General features: G+C 34.0%; 1 protein-coding gene across 3 annotated transcripts in view; it reads left to right on the plus strand.

The window, feature by feature from the left end:
* The window catches only part of LOC129750050 (platelet-derived growth factor receptor alpha), a 519951-nt gene that overhangs the window by 462927 nt on the left and 35969 nt on the right, over window positions 1-21055 (plus strand). For all 3 annotated transcript variants that reach the window (XM_055745248.1, XM_055745246.1, XM_055745247.1), the window contains 3 exons: window positions 3643-3712; window positions 3812-3977; window positions 16954-17108. In XM_055745248.1, the coding sequence (XP_055601223.1) occupies window positions 3643-3712; window positions 3812-3977; window positions 16954-17108 (391 nt within the window). The remainder of the gene's footprint in view (window positions 1-3642; window positions 3713-3811; window positions 3978-16953; window positions 17109-21055) is intronic.

Genomic DNA, 21055 nt, shown 5'->3' on the forward strand with positions numbered 1-21055 from the left:
AACTTTAAGATGCAGAGTATCAAACTTTAAACTGGATTTTAAATGAGAATCTCAATAAAATTGTGTGGATGAGCTGAATATAATTGGTGAAGATCTTGAAATCTAGCAGTGTTAGTCAAAAATCACTAAAGGATCTTCCGAATGTTTAGCTTGATGGATTCCCTTGTTGTGGAAAAATAGTCGACTGCTAACGGGATGGTTTTAATTCTCAAGAAAAAAAAATAAATCGCAGCCAAACTGATTTCAAAAGATTTTTTCGACATAAGCTCGATTTTTGACAGATTTGGTCTATCACTTCTAGTTTTTTGGTGTTTAGTGAATTTAAAACTAAGCAGTTTAGAGTTAAATCGATCAATTGATGAAGTATCTAACCTTCATGAACAACAGAAAATTATTTTGAATCTATTCACTATCCTTTATTCATACACAGAATTGAGGGAAGAATGCCACAAAGTAGCTAATTCCCGGAAAAACTCATACCGCTTTTGTTAAGTTTCTTTTTCGAAGATACAACGAACTGAAAAAATAAATTTAACATTCTTTTTCTGAAAATCGAATACATAACTTAATAAGTATTTACAAAAGTAAGGTTTGTTTAGTTAAGGTTTTTGATTCTGAAAAATTTGATCTATTTCATTCCTTTGTTGAAAGCTGAAAAGTATTTTCACTTCTGCATTAAAAAATATCCATGATTGATTTTGGTTTAAAATGTTTTAATAATTTCACTAAAGAGGGGAAGAAAAACAAACTAGGTTTGCGTCGTTCCATGCAGAAAAGCGTCGTTTCCAAAGAAAACTGACATTCTATGTTGAGGAGTAAAATCGTTGGTGACTAGGATCGGGGTGAAAATCATTCTGAGCGAAGATCAGCAACCTTGCATGGAAGGGGGTAGCAAAGCACACCGAGTCAGTTAGTATCTTAGAGCAAGTTCACTGGTGTTGGGAAAAAGTGGTAGAATTTTGACATTTTGAAAATTTTACCATGCAAAAATGTTTTCAAGATCTTGGGACGTTGTATTTTTTTACAACACTGTTTTAATTTCAGCCATATGTGATAGAAATATTACTATTTTTGCATCACAGCATGCCAAACTACAACACGAGTTGTAAAGAAACTAGAAGGCCACAGATCTTGAAAATGTTTTTGCATGGCAAAATTTTCAAAGTGTGCCGTAAGTGTCGAAATTTCTACCACTTTTTCCCAACACCAGTGAACTTGCTCTTACAAATGAAAGCTGATATCATGAAATTTATTGCATATTTGGATTCAGCACTAAAAAATGAGTCAAATCAGTCATCTTAGCTGTTTATTAATTCATTTTTTAAAAATCTTAATAAATAAGGCTTGCTTTAAAATCTTCTGAAGGGAAAATAAGAATCTAAGGTGACAAACACCGCCATTTAACTTTTTTTTCGGACATTGCTCCCTTGCTGTTCGCAAAATATCGGATCAAATATGTATATGTAATTTTTATTTGAACCGTAGTTTATTATCGTTCCTCTGACCACAAAAGTTGATCGACTTTTATGATGTTTGATAAATTTTGTGGGCAATTTATTATAGTTTCTCGACATTTAAAAACTAGGTCAATATGTATTGCTATACTACTTACTGGTGGTTGGCTACGAATGAAAAAAATCCGATCAAAATTATCTCTTTTTGAAATGCTAATAACATTTTCCATTTTAATTGCAAAGAGCTGATTCAACAACAAATATTGAATTATTAAGAATAAAACTAATCGCAGAGTTTATTATGTGAGTGATCAAGCAAGTTTTGACTCCTATTTGTGAACTTTTAGTAAATGATTTTTTTTTTGCCAAAAAGCATCTATTTTTGGCTTTGCTGGTTTTGGCTATGGCTTCGGCTCTCTGTTTCTCAGTACATTGCATTGGATAGGAATAAAAACGCGTTTATGTACGCTCCGGATCATATTGACCCGAACGGCGCAAGAAGATTTATACATTTGCGCACCCTATTAAAATTTTTTACAAATTTTGAATCCACTCAACAGTGTAGATAAACATTACAAGATTAAAACATGATTATAAGTTTTAAATTTGAATGTTACGGGATAAAGTTTCTCAAGATTTTGTTTCATTAAGGTGTTATACTAATCCCACGTCATTTTGAAGATAAGGATTTTCTGAAATTCCCCCAGGCGAAAAATCATATTGTAAGTCAATTTCCAATATTCATGAAATATGCTTCCTCAAAGATAATCTCATCGATGGAGCCGTAAAATAATTATTATGAAGATTTTTTTCATCATTTTATAATTTTTTTCTTTTATTGTTTTTTTTTTTTGTAAATTTATTTTTGGTATTTCAGGAGAAAATGTCTATTCTTGTCACTACACTAACCTTTACAATGAAATATGGTTGGTCCAAAGCAGTTTTAAATTGTGATATTCTTTCTCCAAGAATATACATTTTCACCAATATGGCGAGAATAAGTTTACAAAATCAATGGTGGTTGACTTAACTTAAAAATAATTTTTTGCATTTTGAATTAATGGATTCCTTTGCGGATAAGGTACACCGGGGTAAGTGTGGACGGTTTTTCGTATAGTTCAACTTTAAAAAATCATTAAAGCAGTGGATCAATTTTGATAAAATTACGTTCAATGTGATGCAAAACATGTTTTTCACAAACGCTGAAGAGATGAGCTTGAAAGAAGCAAAGCGAGAAAAGTTATCACGTAAATTTTTATGCACTGCTGGTGTCTTCACTTACCCCGCTTTATGGGGTAAGTGTGGACGGTAGATTTTCCCTATGATTTTTCAGGAAATTTTCAACAAATTTGTGTTTTCTTGGTTGAATACGACACTTTATTGCTCGATCCGTCTAAAATTGTGAAAAAAGTTCAAAGTGCTATAATTAAGGCGTCTTTCAATAATTATTGTGTGTAATATAAGTTGCAACATACGAGATCCGATTTTATCGAAAATATATACTTATTCCAGAACGAACAAGCACTTTGCCCAACTTTTCATGATCCGAATGCTAAATATAGCTAAATTGTATTGGATAAAGGACAGAAAATTGAAAAAATATGTAAATATCAAGCCAGTATAAAGCCTTCCACACTTACCCCAGGTAGGGATTTTTATGAATAAACTCCTTTTCCTTCATTTTTAATCGCCGTTTCTGGTTGTTTCGAATGTAAGGATTGTTTCAATTTAGAGTTTTTCGTCGAGAACCAGCTAGTTTACGAGAAATTTGCAATTGAAAAAGATGAACATCACCTCGACATCGTAGTTGAAAATAGAAAATTCGCAAAAAGTCGATGTAAACATCCGTTATTTTCGGAATCGTATCTTTTTCACAGTTATTGGAAAGATTACAAGTAAATTAAACACACTGTATTAAAAGTTTGAAAAAAAAATCCACAGTATTGTTTTATTAGCCATCGTTCACACTTACCCCGGTGTACCTTATATCAAATGCGGATCAGTAACGAGTCGATATTTTGAATTTTGAAAATTTGAACGAATCCTTTACAATATCAATGAACATTAAAGTACCTTACTTTGAATAACATGTTATGTGTTCGTTATAAAAATTTCAAATAATTCTCTACAGATTCTTCAATTCACTATAGGTACTTAATCGCAGTTATTATTCTTATCTTATCGACAGAACGGATCATTACATTCCACCACCTATGCAAATGGTCGAAAATAGATTATATACGGATTTAGAAATACTGGTAAGTTATTTATTCAGTTTGATAAAATATTCCTTAAACAAAGAAAAGATAAAATCGATAAATCATCAATTTGTCTTATTTTCGGTCGTTTTTTCTCAGGACGCACGAGCCCGAGGGACCGCAGATTTGCTGGAAGTGCCCCATTCCTGCCTAAGTGTTGGCCGTGAAATCGGCAAGGGAGCCTTCGGCCGGGTGTTCATGGCCTGCGCAAACAAGCTGCCCGGAAGCACCGGTCCCGTCATCGTGGCCATCAAGCAGCTCAAGAGTAATGTGTTTTGGTTTTCGCGACTTAACATTCCGTTTTAAATCTGTGATGGTCCCATCCTATCCGTACACGTGTGTATTTATGAAATGACTCCTTTTTGGCATGATCTTAGGAAACCACTCTGTAGTTGCATGCTTCAGTAGAAAGGGCATATGAAGAAAGTAACAACGTCGTGACCATGACGCGTCATAGGACTAACTTACGGTCAAACTACTCTTCTCTTTATCTTTAAGTATCACAAAAACTTTTTGAATGCTTCATCCATCAATGAATACACCTCATCGTCTTAGCACAGGGCAGCACAAACTATTGAAGATATAACGAACGAACACGAAATTATCGCGACACCAAAAATATCATTCCCAATTTCTTATGATTTTTAGAATCAAACCAAAATTTTAGTGTAGTTTTATACATAAATTTAATTCAAAAATCAAAAGAAAAGTTAATCAATGGAGCCTTGAGTGTAAAATTGAACGCATTTTCGCTTGATGCCCTCCATCAAAGTCTTTACATTGTCATCCAGTTTCTAAGTTTTTTTTTTTTTCATTTTCTCAACATGTCCTTCTCGTCTTTGACTGTCTTCTTGCTCTTCCGAAATTCCCGCTTCATTATTTATTGCCCAGTACTGCTCCACCTAGCCCAGTTCCGGACAATTTGGCGGGTTTGGCGGGAAGTGGCCTAATACCACTCCAGGACACTTTTAGAATAGTGGCATGATGCCAAATCGTCGTGCTGCTGTAAGAACGGCAAAAGGCGCTTCTCGACGCACTCAGATTTGTAGATCTCGCCATTTACTGTGTTTTTTGTAACGAAAGGCTCACTCCTCAGTCCGCAAGAGCAGGTGGCCTGTCAAACGAAATATTTGGAAGCGAACTTAGACATTTTCTTCTTCTAAAATTTGCGTCCAACTTGCATTTGCCGGAGAAAAACTCCAACCCCGAAATTTGCTTAAAATCGGCTTTTATATACTTTTTTTTTGTTTCGATTATACTCGTTTTACCATCTTTATGGCATTCGCGACTTTATCAACGTTACAGTTGGCGGATCGTTATTGAAAAACTTATCCGGTACAACTGTGTTCGATGTTTACTCTTGGGCTCGAACTCGCGGACATCGGCTCAGGAGACAACAGATTTGCCAACTGAGCTATATCACAAGCCCGCTTTTATATTATAACGAGAGGCCCGACACACTTCCGTTTTTAAGTGGGTGGCTTAAGCGCCACTTCCGGATGGAAGACCACCTACCCTGTCTTGGTTTGCCCAGCTTATGAGACTCGGTCGCGAGTTCCTTTCGATTCCCTATTTTGGGAAAGAAGCGGAAGGGTCTCCAAAAAGGGATTCGTAATTCGGCCCTTTTGAGGCCGCCCCGAAGACGAGACGAAACCCTGCAGAAATTCGAGGAAAGGGGAGTTAGCTGTTGTTCGGCCCAAAGATAAACTACCAGCGTGTACGCCGTCGTACAAAACTCCGCCCTCTACCCCGGTTTAGCAAAGGAATGATCGTGACTGGATTTGCGGCCAGTCTCCGCAGTAAAACTCTAAAGTGGAAAAATGCGAACAAAAAAAGGAACAACTTGTAATCCCCTTTCTCAAAACCTGCATTTATTGTGCATCTTCAAACTCTTATTTCTCTCGAGACTTATCGAAGCCGACTTTCATTCGTGCGAAAACATTCCATTTATTTTGTGTTTATTTACATTTGTAGTGTGTTGCCTAAGCTTTTTCTTCTCTCCCAAAACTTTACTGGTGGTGTTCGTGGTGGAGGTGTCAGGTGGTTTGTACAATAAAGATGCGCCCGATGTTCGTTTCACCTGTTCTTGTTTCACGGGAAACGAATGACAAAGTTTGATGATATGGCTACTTTATGCCGCTCGCCAGTCCGACTAATTTCATAGTCTGCCGATTTAATGGAGTGGTGGCAGTACTCACGTTTTCGGTAATTAATTCGTGGGGTTTGGGCAGCCATTACCTCACCGTTTTTGTTGTCCTGCGGTGAACTACTTTGGCTCTCCTTCGGCTTACCACGCTAGTTGACGGGCATATGGTGGTAGCTCTGCTGCGGTGATTCAGCTACACTTTTTGGTCGGCGGATTACGGCGCAGCTAGAGGAGATGTTCTCTAGCTAGCCGTCGTAGTCTGCTGTTGGTTGGCAACGACGATGAAAATTGTCCGCGGTTCTCGTAGTCGCGAGAAGACCGCGGCGCGGTAGTCCTGAAGGCGGTATCACTGTTCGGCTGGGGTGTTGGCGTTTGCTAGCCGGTAGGGACGGAAAATATCCACCTTAGCTGGTGTACCCAGCCTTGCGCCGGTAAACCTGGTGTGTCGCGGGGCTCGGCGTTTAGCGGCTTCCTCTGAGTGATAACAGTGGACTTTTTGAGGAATCTGTCGGGAAAAGGTGCGGTGTTTTACACTGCGTCCGATTCGTGCGGTTTTTTCCACAACATACCTTTGGTCGATTAATCCTCGTATAACTTTTGCCACTGCACTACCACTATCCTATGCTTTCTAGGTCTAGGCTATTCGAGAGAGATAATTAATTAAACGCACTGGTGAAAGAAGTTACAAGTCTCAAAAATTACCAAGTCTAAACGTACTTTTGACGGCAAAAGATAACCGATCTTTCCTACGCTAATCACCGGGAATAAATGGGTCGGGAGATTTTTAAGTCATCTGGCTTACTGGATTAGTTCAACTTCGTAACCGGAACTACCCGATCCGACTATGTCGAATCGCGAAGTTAAACAATTAAATCCTCTCTCGCGAATTCTCGGATAGCCCTTGTCTTCCCCTTCCAAATCCGAAATTAGAAACCCATCTTTTTCTTCCCCAAACTCTTAAGTTCACAACGCATCCCGAAGGAGGTCATTCACCTGATGCAAACAAAGTCTGCCGTCGGTGGTCTACGGAATACGGCATCTCAAGCCACATGTTTAAAATTGGAAGTGTGTTGGTTGATCTAACGCCTTCAACAGCGTGATAATGGTTTTGATGATTGTTCGCCTAGGGTGGCGCTTAGAATATGAATGTCGAAATGTTTTCGTTTCCGAAATTAACTAATTTAATTTTATGCTTATTTATTTTGGTTAGACTATTAAGGTTCAGAATTATGCTAATATTTACAGTCGTTTCTGTCAATTCAATGTGTTTTTGATATTGGTCTTGCAAAGAAAAGATTTTGCATTATTAACCCGTAACAATATACGTTTCGCCGTCATCACACAGCCAGCAGCCATATTTTGTTAGCATCTTCTCGTAAAGCTTCCGTGCTCGAGTTTTAGCCGTCGATTGTTGTCACTCATCACGATTTGAGAAGTTCTGTTACTTGTATGTATGTAGTCCAGCTCTTTTCTTTGCATTCTGCATGATCTTTTTAGCCAAATCACGGCTTGAGATGTTGGGATTTGCTTTAATCAACCGCTTCACCTTTCCCTCCGTCTTTTTGTTCTCCGATCCCGGCTTTCTTCCAGCTCCTATGCCGTAGTCCAATCGCTTCAACACACTGGAGACGTTTGAATGGTAAATGTTCTACTTTTTTCCCAACTGACGGTGCGACAGGTCAGGAAATTTCAGGTGTTTTGACATAGTTTGTTCTCTCAAATCGCTTTTGTCCACCTACATTTTCGTTGATACGAAAAACGCGACTTCGAGTTTGACAGCATGCGAACAATACGCATCAATGGAAAAGTGTGCAAAATTTGGATGATTTCAACCCAATGGTTAAAAAAGTTTTGCCATGTTGAATGTGTCGCAATAATTTCGTGTTCGCCCTTCATAGCGATTTTAAGCGAGGAGTGTAAAATTGACACTCAAGGTCTGATTAGGGAGTTTTTTCCTGGGCTTCCAGGGTGCGTCCATAAAATAAGTAATGATGCAAAATTAAAGATTTCAAGAATTCACTGAGAGTCCCTGAAGAAATTGATTTATTTGAATGCACCCGAATAAAGTTACAATCCGCTAAACTTCCAATAATGTCATCTTGACACTCAAGAGCATAATAATGTTGAGTTAAATAAGCATTGAAGAGCCGCTCCTCTATCCAAAGCACCATTCACGAAAAAATCGTTGGGGAAGCCTAGAAACACTTTTTTTTCAAGATTTGCAATCAAAATACGCAAAAAATTGAAATTTTCTCTGTTTTTTTTTTGTAACAATCTTTGAATTTTGCATTTTTAGGCGTAAATGTATTAAAATGCCTTCAAAAACAAAAAATAACTCGAAAAATAGTGTTTAACCATATATTTTGGCATAAAGTTATACATTTTGAAGATAGTTTTTAAATTATCACTTAAGAATTGCTAGTATCAAACCTCAAATCTGTTGCTAGAAATCTGTTTCATTGTTTTTTTAGGACCTAAGACTAGATCTTGAAAGTAGGAAAGCCATGGGGCAATGCGGGGCTTTTTTGACAAGGCTTCAAAATTTTTGACTTTTGAAAAATATGTTTATTTACTTATTGTTTTCATAGATCTATTGAGTTTATAAAATTTTTGAATGGTTCAAATGAAAGCTTTAATATGAGCTTTCATATGTTGTACATCAAATTTAAGAAAAAAATGTTTGCCATTTAAATATATGTTTATAATTTTTTTTCTTCATCACATAAATTTTTTAATTTGTCAAAGTCTGATGTCTGAGGTGTGTTCAGTATCGAAGATAATGAGTTGAAAACTGGGGATATCTTAGTAAAATATTTTATTATTAACTAGCAAAAATTAAAAAGCCATTCGATTAAGTTCAATTTTTGACTTTTTGCCACCTCAAATACCATAATGCAGAAGTCCAGAAATAAAATTTAGCGGGAAACAATTATTTGCGTCTTTCCCTTAAGTTTGATGCACTTGATGTCTTTGACAAACTTTTACAACAACTAAAGGCGGTCATTTTGAATTAAATAATTTTAGGTTGTTCATAAAGTTCCTGAGATATGAAAATTATTTTCTAACTGTGATCAGATAGAGCCCTACACCCAACAAACAATTTTTGCTGAACAACCGCTGAAACATTATCTATTTATAATTTTTAATCAGCTATCAGGCTGAAAGAAAGCCAAAATTCTCGGAGAAGCTGCTGTCCAGCCCTTAAACATCTATATTTGGAGAAATTATTAAGCAAAGATGACATGGAACGTCAATTGACAGATCATCGAAAAAAAAAACAAAAATTATGGTGACCGATGTCTGTCCGATGTTTGCCAGCTACTTTTCCCCTCTCGTTTTGTTTTTTCTTCATTTAAACCTTGTCTCGAACTTCGAACCTACGACTTATTGGTCCCATGCAGCAGAACGCCGAACCGTCCATGCATTCTGCTGAGCATTAGAAAAGAGTCGTCCTTAAACAACCGAAATATCTCCCAATAAAGGTCAGTTTCATATGAAAAAATTGAAAATGAAATGCTTCCAGATCATTTTGCTTCATTTTTCGGATAATTTTCAATTTTAAAATGAGAAGTTTCGGGGAATGATGAAAAAAATCTTCAATCTATTCACTATCGAAATTTTTTTATCTAATATGCACAGATAGTTTGTTATTGTTGAAAAGCGCTTTCAAAGCTACCCTTTAACACCCTAACTTCCTTACTTGCTGAAACAGCGCTGAAGTATTTCTTTTCTAAGTAAATGTTCAAAGAATTGGCGTTCTAAACCTGCATACATGTTTGTTGGACATTGTTCTACAATATTGTAGAACTACATAATTCATGAAACATTTTTGATTAATGTTTTATTTTTATTGAATGAGGATCCCCCTTCTTTGATGAGAGGGGATTTTTTGTACTATGAATTATCCTTAAATGCAAATATTAACATTTTCACAAAACTTTATGAAACCCACTTGTCAATTGATTGAAATAAATTTAATTTTATCATATATTCCTTTTTTTTGTATGGGAGCCCTCTCTCCTCTAAATGGGAGGGATTTAACACGTTCGTCGCCACGTCACCCATATTCGGGTGACGGGTGTTTTTTCTGTGAGGCCCCGTCACATCAAAAAGTATGTGACGCTCTCTCACTCAAGTTTGCCGCTCAGTTTAGCGACACGGTACAAATAGTGGAGTTCTCCCTGGTTGCTTTCTTGCTCCGAGATTTTCTTCGGGCCCGGCAAGTAAAACAACCAAAATGAGCGTGGCGACCAACGTGTTAAAACTTCACTGGAACAATTGTTTACACGAAAAACCAGTTCATGCCAAATTTCACATCAATGGGTCCAGTAGTTTCTGAGTTCTTGAAGAACACACCCAGCAAACATGAAATCGCATTAATATGATAACTCAAGTCATTAAAAACGTTACTGTGAATCGTTATTCCATCTAACGCAAGGTCGTAAAAATCGTTACTCAAGTCGGTTTAAATGGTTTAAATCGGATATGATAAAGTTTCCGCCATGTTTGCAGATTTTGAAGACGATTTTGTTCCTTTGCTTTCTCCCGCGTGGGTCAAGTGAGAGAACAGCTTTTTTGTTCTCTCTGCGAACTAGATTGTTAAAAATCAGATGGTGTATTGCCCAATGACAGAGGCAACAAATATTGTCGCTGGCAACAGTTCACATGCCTTGAGAGAAAACAAACTGGTGCTCTCTTGCATTCTTTCAGTATGTATGAATATGGTGTCCTATATCGTCCAAATCGTATAATCTTATCGCTATAGCCAGAAGTTGAAAATATGTATGTATATTGCCTTCACTTTTGTAGGTAAATGCTGTTTTTTCTAGTTTCATACGATCATTCCATAATGTATATGAGACGTATAACAAAGTCGTAGAGAAATATACCTACAAAAATGTTTGCTGGGAAGTTTTTTTTTCCTTATTTAATTATTTAATGCATTGTCATCTTAAAGTTACGTGAAAAAAATGAATAAATATGTGCATTAGAAAGATCTAGCTGGAAATTATTGAGTGCTCAACAGATAGGCATGACTTTTTTCGAACCGATTTACCATATACAATTCTTATATTGAAAAATTATCATCGATAAATGATTGTTAACTCAGTTTACTAAAGTACCAATAAAAGATTGTGATTTTTGTAGTAAAAATTGTTTTTTGATTACTTTTTTTAATTAGGAGCTAACAGACTGAACTGACTTGAACATTTTCATGGAATATATTGAAGTAATTCTAAAGTTTTGCAAATTCGTGTTTGGCAAATCAACCATTTTTTTGAAATTCAATAGACTATTTTCTAGAAAAATTACTCGAAAATCACACTTTTTAAGTTCCGATCTTGAAGAACAAGAATCCTTCTTGAATAACATGCTTACAAAGTGGAAAATTTCCAGTAGTTCTCCGAGTTATCAACAAAATAGACAAGTTTCCTTGATAATTAAAAAAAATGTGATTGTGACGTCGCAGTCTATACTAATACTACCAGGGCTGCCTTGGTACTACCTTCTTTAAATATTCCTTGGGTGCGGCGAATGTTATTTTGTGTAGATGCACGGTTAAAAAATGGAACTAAAAGCTCAGTTTAAGGATAGCCAAAACCCAAGTCCCATTTTGTGAACTTAACTTAGCACATTTTTGGAATCTTAACGATAATCTCAACGGGAATGAACAGAAAGTAGAAAATTCTCAAAGTATTCGAAAATAAGGTTTGATTACTTGAAAGATTCGACCTTTTTTTCAACCCTTTTTTTTTCATAATTTTTCTCCTGGAACGATCCGCTTTGTTATGCATATTCTGCGGCAACAAGTTGTGAAAATTTCTTTAAATGTGCGAAATCGAATGTCCGAAAGTTTTGTCATTTTGACCGGAAGCTATAAACAATGTGCATTTGTTTATAGCTTCCGGTCAAAATGACAAAACTTTTGGACATTCGATTTCGCACATTTAAAGAAATTGTAAGACTTCACTATTAAGGAACAGAAAAACACAATACAGGAAAATTCTCAGGTAGATGTACTTAAAGAAAGGGCTGAATTATTCCTAATTTATATAATATGATAATTCCGAGTTATAAAAATTAGCTCCGATTCTTCAACTCATAAGTTTAAATCCTTTTATTCCGATATTTCTGTTTTCAGCTGAATTAACAAACAAAATGATTGATTTTTATTTTTCGATACAAAAAACATCTAATTTCTTAACGACTAATTTGTCAATCAATTTTTCTATCCCAAAATAAAGCTGAGGAATAATGAGTGAGTAATGAATTGATAAGGAACCGAAAATTTGCTTTGTTTCTACAGTGTGTTTGATTGGAAAATAAGGAATCAAAACAGGAACTGCAAAGTATCAAAAACAGTGAGGTCAGCCATTAAAAATTGATGCACAAAATGAAGATTTCTTGTAACCAGCGTTCGGAAAATATTTCTTTGTATTTTATCTTTGTTTTAATTAATATTCTTTGTACCATGACCTAAGATACATTTTTGTGTCAAAAAGGAATAAATTATTTCTTAAACTTTGAACTATGAACATTGGACGTATGCAGTGATAGGTTGAAAAAATCAAGTTTTCAATAATTTGTTTTTCTTATTAAAGTAAACCAGGAATATTTGATAATCTTGAATAATGGATATACTTTTTAAAAAATGTAATTTTGTAGATATTTTCTTTCTTAGAGCATAAATTTTTGAAACATTTCTCTGTTACACTTTATTTCGTTCTGATCCCTTCAGATAAATTCTATGTGAATTGTTCAGTTTTATCTTCAGAAATTATTAATCGAAGTTCGACGTCTCAAAATAATTATAAATCGGCCCTTAATATCTTAGCACGGTTTTGTTGACCTTTGTCATGGGAGAAACCTAACCTTATGGAATTTGTCTGTAATAGTTTAAGAAGTCGATTTTCCTAACCGATCATTGATTTTGTCTATTATTGAGAATTTCGTGAAACCATGCGAAAAAAGTAAAAAAAAAATTTTTTCAGTCTGTAAAGCCTAAATCGGTTTCATTTAAAATTTAGATGAGAAGGCCACTCTGCGTATTGTCTGAGGAGTGTATTCGATAAAAATGCAACACTTTGTTACGTGAATAACTTTTCAATGCATGGACAGAAATTGATAAATTTTTCAGTGTAGCCACCTAGTAATGTAATAAGTACGTGTACAAAATTTGGTGACAATCAGTCAAGAGGTTTTTGAGATAGCACATAATACTGAAGTTCATTGACAAAATTTTTTGGGCTGGATCGAGAAAAATCCAGGAAAGTCCCTGTAGGAGACCCCAAAACAAGCTTTTTCAAGCTCAATCCGAAAACATGAATGAGGAAATGATAAAAAAAGTCAATTTTTTTGACTGATTCGTCTAGCTGACATTCTAAAAGGCTTGGCTACATTTCTACAAGGTAGAAAAGCTGGCCACTGGTAAAATAAAAAAAAAATGGTGGTAAAATCGTGCGCAAAATATTTGGTCGGCCTGTGGAGATATGCTTTGAACAATTTCGTGATGGACAGAAAAACGAACTTTTAAACCCGTCACACAGTGGTAAAATTCTCAAAAAAGCTGGCAAAAAGTCTGTTTTCAACTATTTTTGCTCTGAAACCTTTCGAAATTTTTCAATAATTAAAATTTCACAAAAAAACACATTCTTTTCATATTTTCTTTTAAATTTCTTTTTTTATTGTAAGAATTCGAAAAATTAAATACAATTTAATATCTCAGTATCTAAGTAAATTCTTGTATTAAAATTTTCCAACAGATTGCTGCAAAATCTATCACATCCTAGAAAGGTAAATTGAATTGAATTGAAAAAAATATCTCAAAATTACAATACATATGAAACTAAATCAAAACAGATTGACCTGACAACGCTCTAGTACCGATCACTTTTTTTAATTTTTCATTAATTAACGAGTCAATATAGAAATTTTATGATAGATGAGAATTGTTCAAAAATTTTGTCACTGCTGATCTAAATTTTGAAATTAAGGTTTGTAGGCTTTTTTTCTTAAATGATCATTTATTATATCAATGGTTGTTTTAACACAAATAACTTAATTTAAATTTTAAACGAGTAATACAATATTTTTGCTACATATTTTCTAAATTTTTTAATTTAACTTTCAATATTTATTTTTAAATTTATTTCATATTTCATATTTTTAAAATAATACCATAAAAGTTTCTAACAATTTTTAAAATTTCAATTGGTTCTCATGAATATTGAACAGCAAAAAAGGTTCTATGATTTGAACAATAATCAGAAGAATATTTGAGAAACCATAATTGATTTATCTTTTGAGAGTTTTCCTAATAGTAAAAAAAAACAGAGAAATTCATACTTCAAAATATGAAAAGGATGTTTAATGAATGTATATTTGAGAAAAATCAACCTAGAGATCCAATTAAATATCAATTTAGTTCGTGATCCGGGAGGTTATTTGCTTAGAAGTCAAATTTGATGAAAAAAGAGGTTCAACTCTTTGACGTCGTTCTCCAAAAATGGCAAAAAAGGCAGCCCAATTTGCCATATTTTGTAGCCCAGAATGTGGGAATCTATCCAACGTAAAGTTAGAGTGGAGTTATGTGGAGTTTTTTTTAAATCTCTAGTTGAAATTATAAAATTCAAAATATTTATCGTTTTTTGTAACTAAATTCCATATAAAAAATTTCAACTTTATTCCAAATCACAAATTTTTATTATATAAAGTGTAAAATATGCCTAACAAAAATATTAAAATAATTGCATAGCAATATATATTCGCGATTTGAATATGTATTCGTTTTTCAATGTAAGCAAATCTTTGCGAATTTTTCAAAAAATATTCAATCTTTTCTTAGCATTTCTTTGAGAAATCCGAAACGGGTAAACTAAAGACTATCATTTTCATGGTTTCATTTAGCTTGAAAATGCCGGAACACGATGAAATATTTGGAAAGATAATTATGAGCGCTTCATAAATCGACTTTCTGCCAGCTTTTCTAGGTTTTGGACCACTGTGCGTCACCTGGCCAGATTTCAACTAGAAACTTTTCGTAAAAAAGTCTCGCCTGTGTTTTTCGGAGATAAACAAAGAGAAAAAGTTGAAAAATTCAATGTCTAGTACTTGAGCAGGCTTGCGGAAACTACAAATTACTGATTCTTTCATTACGATTTACAGGATGAATGGCTTAAAATACTAAGAAGACTGCCTCCAAATGCGACCGTTTTCTCTGCAAAGCTCTTTAATAGATCCCACAAAGTTTATACCCTATTTAAGTTGGATCTGAAATTGTGCTTTTTATTAAAACGGTGTTGGAGTGATAAAAAATCAAATATGTTGTTTTCGTGTCTAAGGCGAACAATTGGGAACATTTGTTTTGACCAAATTCAAAATTTTGAGTTATTTTGAAAGTAAAGCTTCAGGAAACAGCAAACGTGATCAAAAATTACCTTGATTTGAAAATAGGTGGTGTATATGCATTATAAACGACGCACGTATTGCCCAAAAATTAAAGTCGAAAAATTTCTTCATCGGATGCCATCTCAAAAACTCGACAGAACATCACAAATTTTTTTTATATGTTAACAATACATTACCATTACACAAAAAAGTATTTCTTTTTTTTCGAATACACTCCTTATGCATATTACCAAATGATACACAGAGAACAGACAACGAGCCCCGAACAAAAATGTGTTGAAAACGTGTGTGAGAAAACCAACCTAAGTTTCAAACCAAATTCGTAAGTGGACTAACATCCATAAGATGTCGCTACCAGTACACCTATTTTAGTATTTTTTCGACACGCTTAGAAATTTATACTCATCGCTTATATCAAAGGAGACCAGTGCAATATATGACAGAAACACATCTTTTTGTGTAATAAATTTAAAAAAAACATCATGATTTAAAAAATGCAATTCATATTTCAATCACAGTTGATTTAATAGCTGTCATATGCCTTAGCATATGCCCCATATTGAATTAAAAGTTGAACTCCAAGTTTGAAAGGATGGGCTGGAATTTTACTATCAGTAAACTTTTCTAGAACAGAAAATGTGAACATAAATGTTATAATTGTAAATTATGGGTCGATATTCCGGTTGATGTTACCTGAAATCGATACATTAGGTTACAAGCCCAATCATGATTAATAATAACTTTATTCATTTCTACTGATTACTAATCCTGAAATACAAGTACTCATGTATCGATCACAGGTAACATCAACCAGGATATCGACCCATAATTTACAATTACATGTTTACATTTTCTGTTCTAGAAAAGTTTACTGATAGTAAAATTCCAGCCCATACTTTCAAACTTGGCATTCAACTTTTAATTCAATATGGGGCATATGACTGCGATTAAATCAACTGTGATTCAAATATGATTTGCATTTTTTAAATCATGAGTTTTTTATGATTTATTAGACTAAAAGTTGTGTAACTCTCATAAATTGCACTGGCCTCCTTTGAGGTAAGCAATGAGTAAATATTAATTTCTAAGCGTGTCGAAAAAATGAAAAAAATATTAGGGGTACTGGTAGCGACATCTTATGGATGTTAGTCCACTTACGAATTTGGTTTGAAACTTAGGTTGATAATCTCACACACGTTTTGAGCTCCAGCCCGAACTCTGTTCTCTGTGGTACTAACGAGAAAGGTATCTACTTGACAGTAAATGAAATCAAAAACATGCTTTAAATTGTGTGGTGGGAAATAAGATTTACTGCATAGAATTGGAAAAAAAAATGGAAAAATGCTTTTTAAAAAAAACATTTTTGATTCAAAATTTGAAAAAAAAAAAAAACAATATAAATAATCATCATCATTATCATTATGTTTCTCTAGAAAGGTGTGGGATGTAATTAAGGTTAAATTTCAGTTTCCGGAATATTTTAATTTGATGCTTTTGATAAATTCTTGTCTCCTGTTTGCACCTAAATTGAAAGCACCTTCTCAGAACTCTCAGCACTTTAACATTCATTGTTAACGCATTCATTGAACACCTATTTCTCTTCGAAGAATCTTCTCCCAATCCACCTTTTGGCCGGGGCAAAGTTTGAACCTAATTGAATTTCGTTTTTCCTCTTTCTCCCAAACAGAAAGTCCCAAATCGGATGAGTTTGAAGAGTTCCTGGACGAGATCAGCATGATGAAACGCGTCGGCCGGCATCCGAATATCGTGACGTTGCTGGGATGCTGCACCATCAAGGAGCCCCTCACCATGATTATGGAATACATCGGATGTGGCGATTTGGTAGGTGTTTGGTTCAATTTCTACCGTTATCTGTCTTTTCGTTTCCATTGATCCAGCAGCTGATTCATAGCGTAGCGGTTTGAATAATGAATGACGAGGAACTTTTTCATCAGTTTTATTCGAATAACAAGGAGAAGGCATTAAATAAATAAGATAACTTGTTAAAGTAGACATCGAACTGATTTTTTCCACAATAAAATTTCTCGTAAAATAATCATTTATGGAGCCCTCAGAATGCATCGACATCCGTTTCAATTGATCTAAGAAAAGATTATTATTAGAGTTCAACGAAACAACACCGACTGTTTTCTGCCACCAGACAAAATTCGTGGAAGATGAAATAAACGGTGTATTGTATCCTGTTTAATCAACAACCTTTTGAGCCATTTTGAATGATATAAGAATCAAACTGAAGACTAGACAATGTTTAGTCTTCCTGTCTAAGAAGTTTACAATTTAACTATGAATGCTTTAACGATGAAGGAAGACGCAAAAAATATGTTTATAGACTGTGAACATTCCTAAGATTTCTCGCATTTCAATATCAGATTGAAGCTGGATATATAGCGGCACATTATTCAAATAATCGGGGAAATAGTGCAGGTCGAATAAATAAAAAGAGATATACCATTTAAGCCATAAATGGCTTCATAGACTGAATAAAATTAAGACAGACAATCAACACCCTGTACCGAGATAGGAATCAAACCCATAATTTAGGTGTATCTGTAACTACCGTCCTACAACTTGGTGGACACGTTTCCAAAAATAAGGCTTAAATATTTGTACATATGACATCCAAGCTGCAAAGTAAGCAGTTCTTTATGTTAACATTAATAAAAATGCAGTTATTAACACTAGGTTTACGGACCTTTTAACTAGTTACATGGAAACCCGTTAATTTGACGGGTGGGAAAAGGCAACACCTAACAATATTTCTACAGTACCAAGTAATGCAAATTATTAATTTTAAATCAAGGATTTATGTTTTTGAGGACCACTAGTAATTCTTAATTACTTTCGCAACAAAAATGGAGAAGGTCTCTTTTTGTTTTTTTTTCCTGCATTATGCAGAGTACAGGAATTTGAAGCAAAACTCGACACAACACAGACGATGGATTTGAGAAAGGTTTCTTATATATAAAAGCTTCACAAATAAAACAATGTCAGCTTTATTATGATCGTTGGGACTATTGCATTGATTTTATTTATATTCAATGGGGTTGTTTTCAAAAGCGAACAAATACAGTCGCAAAAGAGTAAATTCACGTCACAAAAAATGGAAACTTTTTAATTTTACGAGAAAATTGTAACATTGTAAAACAATAAAAATATAAGATCTTCTTTAAAAATGACGAGAGGATTCTGAAACAAAAAATTTTAGAGAAATCGGATGGAATCCAGCAGAGTGAGTGAATGCGTGTAAATTTTTATGAAGGAAATGTGCTCTGAAAACTGTTTTGGCCCTACAGATGGACGGATTTTTACAAATCTAACATAATTGAGATGATTTTTTAAAATTTTATCAATTTCAATTTTGCTCTCGATAAGTTGTGCATTACGATTCAAATTTGTCCTCTCTTTTAACGTTAAGGATAAGTTCTCGCTCACGGACAAGAGAAAATTTCTCACTAATTTGCATGAAGTTAAGGGCGCGAAAAGTCAGAATGGACGTAAATAGCTGGAAAAAGCACTATCTGTACGTTTGTTTTCTTGCTTGTTTTGTCGGAGAATTTTCTCAAAACTAGAACTGACTGAGAGAAAATAATTTAGACCGAGATCTTGATCGTCATTGGAAACGGCTGATAAGTCTTCGCGTTCTCATATTTATCGTTCAGTGTAAAACAAGCGATAAACCAGTTATCATTATCAGTTCTGCTCGATTTGCTTCCCTGATCACAACACAAACAACTTAAACTTTTCAATGACCAAATTATATTCATTTTGAAGGAAATTCAATTTGCGACCGTTTGCTACTATTTTTTTCATTTTCAAGTAAATTGGTTGACTTCTAGAAAGATAACAGTTCAGAAAAGTACCTTGCGGGCTTGTGATATTGCTCAGTTGACAAGTCAGTTGCTTCCTGAGCCGATGTACGCGAGTTCGAGCCCAGAGTATACATCTAACACAGTTTTACCGGATAAGTTTTTTTTTATCAAAGAAGATATACTATCAAATGTGTTCTAGCGTGTGAACAACTAATCAACCACTACAACTATGTTATGACAGAGATTCTATCTCATAACCATAGCATATTTATTGATTCGTCAACCGTAACGTAGACTAGTTTGATACATAGGTATGCATTTCCTGAAGAATAGGTTTAAGCAGTGTCTGCTTTACAATTTTTGTTAAGAGTTGAGATTTCTTCGATTAAAATATTGCTTGAGTTTTTGCCGAGATATTGTAAAGTCAATGGTTTCGCAGTGTTGATTGTAAGAGGCCATCATGCGATTTATTGGCCCTGAACAAATGCTTCTCCGCATACAACCCTCCAAATTATGTGAAGAAGAAGTTGAATTTCGTTTACTGACGCCATTTTTGAATCCAAGATGGCGGCTTCCGCTGAACTTTAAAATGCTATAAATTATGAATCTTCCACAATATTAATATTTAGTGAAGCAGCTGTACGAATATAAGTGAAATTTCGCTATCTGACGCCACCCGAGGTGGTGATTTCCGCTGATCTTTCAAACGCTGTAAAAAGTCGAAAATCTCATTGAAATTAGATAAATATATTTTCGGGAAAATGTGGAACAAAGTAAAACATGAAAAATCGATAAGAAAAAAAACTGAGAAAAAACTAAACTATATAAATTTGGAAAAAAAACTTAACCATGTGAAATCTAAAAACAAAATCGAAAAAATAAAAACAAAACTTGTCAAACAAATAAGATTAAGATGCGTATGAATAAAACTGGATTAAACAAGATTCACCATAAAAAATCAAACAAAAACAAGATAAGTCAATATTAACATATGACGAAACTTAACTTACCGAAATAAAATAAGGTAGAATAAGATCATGTATGAAAACATTGGAAAAAAAGACAAAACCACATTAAACAAGACAATAAAGGGAGTGGAGGTTAAATAAGATAAAAGTTAATAAAATTTAATTCAGAAAGACTTACAAAAAAATACAGATACAGTACACTTAAACAAGGTGAAACAAACCACAACCAGATATATAAAAATGAAACATAGTGAAAAAGATGAACAATATAAATTAATTCAAAACGATAGAAAACTAGAAAACGCATAACAGAACATCATGAAACAAGGATTTAACAAAATAAAACAAGATGGGACAGGATAAAACAACCAAAATCAATTAAAAAAACACGATGATAAATAAACCAAGAAACAAGAGTTAACAAGACCAACTAAAATAGAACAAAATAAAATTTTATAAAACATTATCAAAGTAGACTTAACAAGTTCAAACCAAATTGAAAAAACCTAAAAATATAAAATAAATCAAAGCAAGATTAAACATCATTTACCAAGGAATATTTAAAGTAGGTAGTGCCAAGACAGCCCTGCTCTAATATTTGTACAGGCTGCGACGTCACAATTACGAAAAATCTATAAATTAACTAGGGGACTTGCCTTTTTCTTTGATAATTCGAGGAATCTAATGAAAATTTTATACTTTGAAAAGAATTTCTTCGAGATAAATTCTTTTTCTTCAAAATTGGCACAAAAAAAGTGGATTTACGAGTAATTTTTCTAAAAAATTGACCATCGAAGTTTGAAAAACTGGTGGATTTTCCCACTAAAATTTGCAATACTTTAAAATTAGTTCTAAGTCTTCCACGAAAATGTTCAAATTAGTGCAGATTTAGCTCCTTATTTCAATAAAGTAATCAAAACACAATTTTTTTTAACGAAACCACTATTTTTTATTGGCATTTTAGTGAAGCGAGTTAACAATCATTTATTGA

This window comes from Uranotaenia lowii, chromosome 2 (genome assembly GCF_029784155.1).
Source record: "Uranotaenia lowii strain MFRU-FL chromosome 2, ASM2978415v1, whole genome shotgun sequence".
NCBI classification, from domain to species: domain Eukaryota; kingdom Metazoa; phylum Arthropoda; class Insecta; order Diptera; family Culicidae; genus Uranotaenia; species Uranotaenia lowii.